The 4,221-nt window shown below is 38.7% G+C and overlaps 1 protein-coding gene across 1 annotated transcript in view; it reads right to left on the bottom strand.

Annotated features, from left to right (window-relative positions):
* Window positions 1-3,342, bottom strand: part of LOC107661764 (dihydropyrimidinase-related protein 3-like) — a 34,387-nt gene extending 31,045 nt beyond the window's left edge. The window contains exon 1 of the mRNA XM_016451532.1: window positions 3,212-3,342. Within this exon, the coding sequence (XP_016307018.1) occupies window positions 3,212-3,250 (39 nt within the window). The 5' untranslated portion in view covers window positions 3,251-3,342. The remainder of the gene's footprint in view (window positions 1-3,211) is intronic.
* Window positions 3,343-4,221: the final 879 nt, after the last annotated feature.

Here is a 4,221-nt window from a genome sequence, read left to right on the forward strand (position 1 = left end):
ACTACAATGCCGGCTGTTCTGACTCACAGACTGAAAGTACGTTTTTTATATTTAAAGAATTTGCCACTGACGATTCAAACGCGAGTTTTGAGCAGTGTAGAGTAGGGCTTGTTGTTTGTCATTTCTCCGATCACAAATGCAGACATGGTTTTATGTTTACGCGGCGCGATGCAATGCAACGCGTAAAAAGACAGTATAAGTCATTATAATCCGTAATTATGTCCCCACTGGATGCAACGAATGCCTCGTTTATAATGGGTTTTAATGTTTTTGTCTCATCGCGCCGGGACACGGCATCAACAGTATGGTAGGGGCGTAACATTTCCGTCACACGCTTGAGGTATTCGGCCAATCACAACGCACTGGATAGCTGGCCAATCAGAGCACACCTTGCTTTTCAGACCGATGAGCTTTGTAAAAATCGACGCGTTTCAGAAAGGCAGGGCATAGAGGAGCAACAAAAATGTACATTTTGTGGAAAATAATGTGTTTTTTTTACCTTAAACCACATAAACACATTTCATTACACCAAATACACAAAATAATGTTCTTTTTAGCAACGTCATATGACCCCTTTAAATACAGCAAACTCTTTAGTTGATGGAGTTGTGTTGTTAAATTAATATTTTGTACAATGTTGGCTGAAATCCTCCAACCCCTGCATGTTAACTCTCCTTGGTTCTGCACATCGTATAGGCAACATGGCATATTTTGGGTTAAAACAGCAAAATTCACTAAAAGGTGACTTTGAACCAAAAATAATATCAAATGTAAAATATAAATTTTTTTCAGTTCAATTCAATTCAAGTTTATTTGTATAGCGCTTTTCACGATGCAAATCGCTGCAAAGCAGCTTTACAGAAAATGTAAGTTTCTACATTATATTTAGTAATAGCTTATCTCAAATTATGTCCATATGGCAGAAATGTACGGTAAAAATCAAGCAGTTAATGTCTTTTTTGTTGAATTCAAAATCCATTTCTGACCCCTGTGGTTATAAGAACTAGATCCATGTTGGTGTCCATAACAGTTTTTTTCCATTGGAGTGTCACATCTGTAATATTAGAAATATTTTTGGAATATTTTTGATATCACGATAACATCAAAGTCTTCTTTTACATTTCATTTCAATGCTAAAGTAATATACATTAATCATGTAGCACTTTGGTATATATTCATGTATTATCTGGCACTGCACTATGATGGCGTCAGCATCCTTGGCAATAACTTTCTACCTACTTTCTACCTTCTTAGTAATGCACTTAAAGTGGATGGCTAGTTTATTGAACAAAGGCGTTATACTGGAATAAATGGCACTGCTTTATACAGCCACTTACTAACACTCTTACAAACTAAATTACAAACTAGTGATGTCCGGTTCGCGAACGAATCGTTCGATTTAACCGGTTCTTCTTAGTGAACCGGTTGAACCAGTTCACCAAATCTGACTGAATCATTTGAAACGGTTCGCGTCTCCAGTAAGCATTAATCCACAAATTACTTAAGTTATTCACTTTTTTAACATGGCTGACACTCCCTCTGAGTCGAAATAAACCAATATCCCGGAGTAATTTATTTACTCAAACAGTACACTGACTGAACTGCTGTGAAGAGAGAACTGAAGATGAACACGAGCAGAGCAGCCGGATAACAAACGTACACGCCCACTGCTGGAGCGGTTCTCGTTCTCGAGTCAAGAACCGGTTGCATCGGTTTTCGGATCACCAGTACACTGAACCGAGAACCGTTTCTTTCGGACACGTCCAATTTGAGAACCGATGAGCTGATGATACTGCGCATGCGCGATTCAGCGTGAAGCTACCGAACAGATACTATGACTGACACAGCACGTCTGAACCGAACTGGTTCTTTTGGACAACTGATTCTGTGCTAATGTTATGAGCGCGGGTAAACCGAAGACTTGAATGAAGGGCAATCCGGCGAAACGTAAATTTACTTAATTACAAATAAACCGTAATGGATTATACATAGTAAGTGGAGCATAGTTTCTGCGCTGATGAAGACTAATTTATTGACGTCATAACTGTAAAACATCCTAGTTTGCAGATCACTGCCTGTATATGTGTTGATGCTTTAGATACAAAAATCCGTCCGAAAGAAGCGGTTCGCGGAAAAGAACCGAACTTCCCATCACTATTACAAACACAAAGTCCAATATAACTAGCGGTTTACAGCCGATAAAGGTCATTTGTGCAATATCGGACAGCTGCCGATTATTTAAAAACAGCCAATGATCAGAGCTCATTATTACCTGTCAATCAAAAGGGGGCGGGCAAACTCGTGATAGGCTTGTGGACTAAAATAGACGGTTCTGATTTGTCATGCATGTGATTGGTTACAATGAATGAGCACTGTGCATTCAGACAGGTCTGCAGGCCTGATGCTAATGTGCAGAGATGGATGGCTCTTTTGGGTAGGTCACTGCTGAACAATAATATTGATGTCCAGAGCATCAGTCAGAGAAAGAGAAAACCACACCTCAGCTCTCCGCAGAGCACAGCACACACAAGAGAAACGCTCTTCAGTAACACATTTAAATATGACAATCTCTTGCGCGATTATTGCACACGTCTTTTCAAAATCACAATATTAAAGAGCAAATAATAGGCTGTGCGAAATAGTGCGTGCAGTGCTCGTGCGACCGGACTGCGCAGTCTAACAGCATCAGCACCACGAGGATCTCCGAGACAAAGAGCATCACTGTAAAAACCGCAACACTGCTCTGCGAATGATCACAAAAACCTCTCGAAGACCCATGCACACGCACTCTGGCTTTACAAATATCCCTTTAAAATCAGCCTGAAGTCATTGTGTGCTTCTGGATGCATGTAGTGTGTAGCAGGCTCAGTTATGGGCGTGATTTTCTTGCTGCAGTACACCGGCTCAGACCCAGCACAACATTTCCTTTCTTTCTACAATATTCGGAAAAGACTGTAAGAATCAGTATAATGATAAAAAACACAAGCATTATTATTTAGGCATTTTATTGCACTTGGAATAGCCTATGCTTCCTTCCAAAAAGCACATCTGAATCAGTCTCAATTCCTCACTATCAGTTCAACCCAACATTCTCTGACACGCCTGCAGCCTGACTTTTACTCCTGCTACAGCTTTTGTTACAAACGTACAGATCAAACCCACTCTGAAAGAAAATATGCATTCAAATATGAATATAAATGCATGAACTTACAGTGATCTTTGGGATATTCTTTTTGCCCTGGTAAGACATGGTTTGATCTCGGTTGATGCAGATGTCTTTATTCTGTTCTTTTGCTGATGTTAGTGGTTGCGCACACTGACTGGACTTGATTGTCTGCTTTGCTGGGCTCCTCCCTCAATGTCCAGCCGGGTGTCATGTGTGAGTTTAGCCACCAGCCGGCGCCAACACCAGGGTTGGAAAGCCCGACTCATTTATGCGAATCGGTTCTTTTGAACAGCTCTTGATACTGAATCGGTTCAAACGTTGATTCATATTTACGACATGAGTGTTTTAATAAATGTTCATTGTATTTTAAAGTAATCTGAATGTATTTGGACCATCTCTTACACTGATACAGTGAAAGCTAATAATAAAAGCTCATTCTCATGGCTACTGCAAATTAATAACAGACTGAGAAGGATAGGCTAAGTAGAATGAGATTAATTTTGTAATAATCGCATTCTTTTTACCCATAACAGTAAAAGGCTAATAATTGTAATGATTTATGCTACTTTCTTCACCCGGATACTAACAAACTCTGCCTTTATTACTTTGAGAACGATGTATGAACCGGGTTCATTTCAAAGAACCGACTCCAAAGAATCATTTGTTAATGAATCGGAACTGCTGGTGTCAAGCAGAGATATAAATATTTAAATTGTGAAATATGTTTGTATTTTCACTTACCCGTGGAAACAGAGGCACTTAATGTCAAATGTTTCCTGACAATTTGGATAAATGAACAAAATAAATCTGATTTGCCAACCCCTGTGAAAAAGAAGTATGCTTTTTAAAATAAGTAGGCCTATTTATTATGTAGCTAAATAATAATACACTTTAAAAGAATATGGAAGTGTGAATTGAATGTAATGTTTTCAGACACTTAACTGAATGCCGGAATTAAATGAAAATGTATTATAGTTCACATTTATGCAATAAATGCAGTATATATAACTATATATGTAATTTCATGATTTCAATACGTTTCAAGTGAAATATGG

This window comes from Sinocyclocheilus anshuiensis, unplaced genomic scaffold (assembly GCF_001515605.1).
Source record: "Sinocyclocheilus anshuiensis isolate Anshui unplaced genomic scaffold, SAMN03320099.WGS_v1.1 scaffold207, whole genome shotgun sequence".
Lineage (NCBI taxonomy): Eukaryota > Metazoa > Chordata > Actinopteri > Cypriniformes > Cyprinidae > Sinocyclocheilus > Sinocyclocheilus anshuiensis.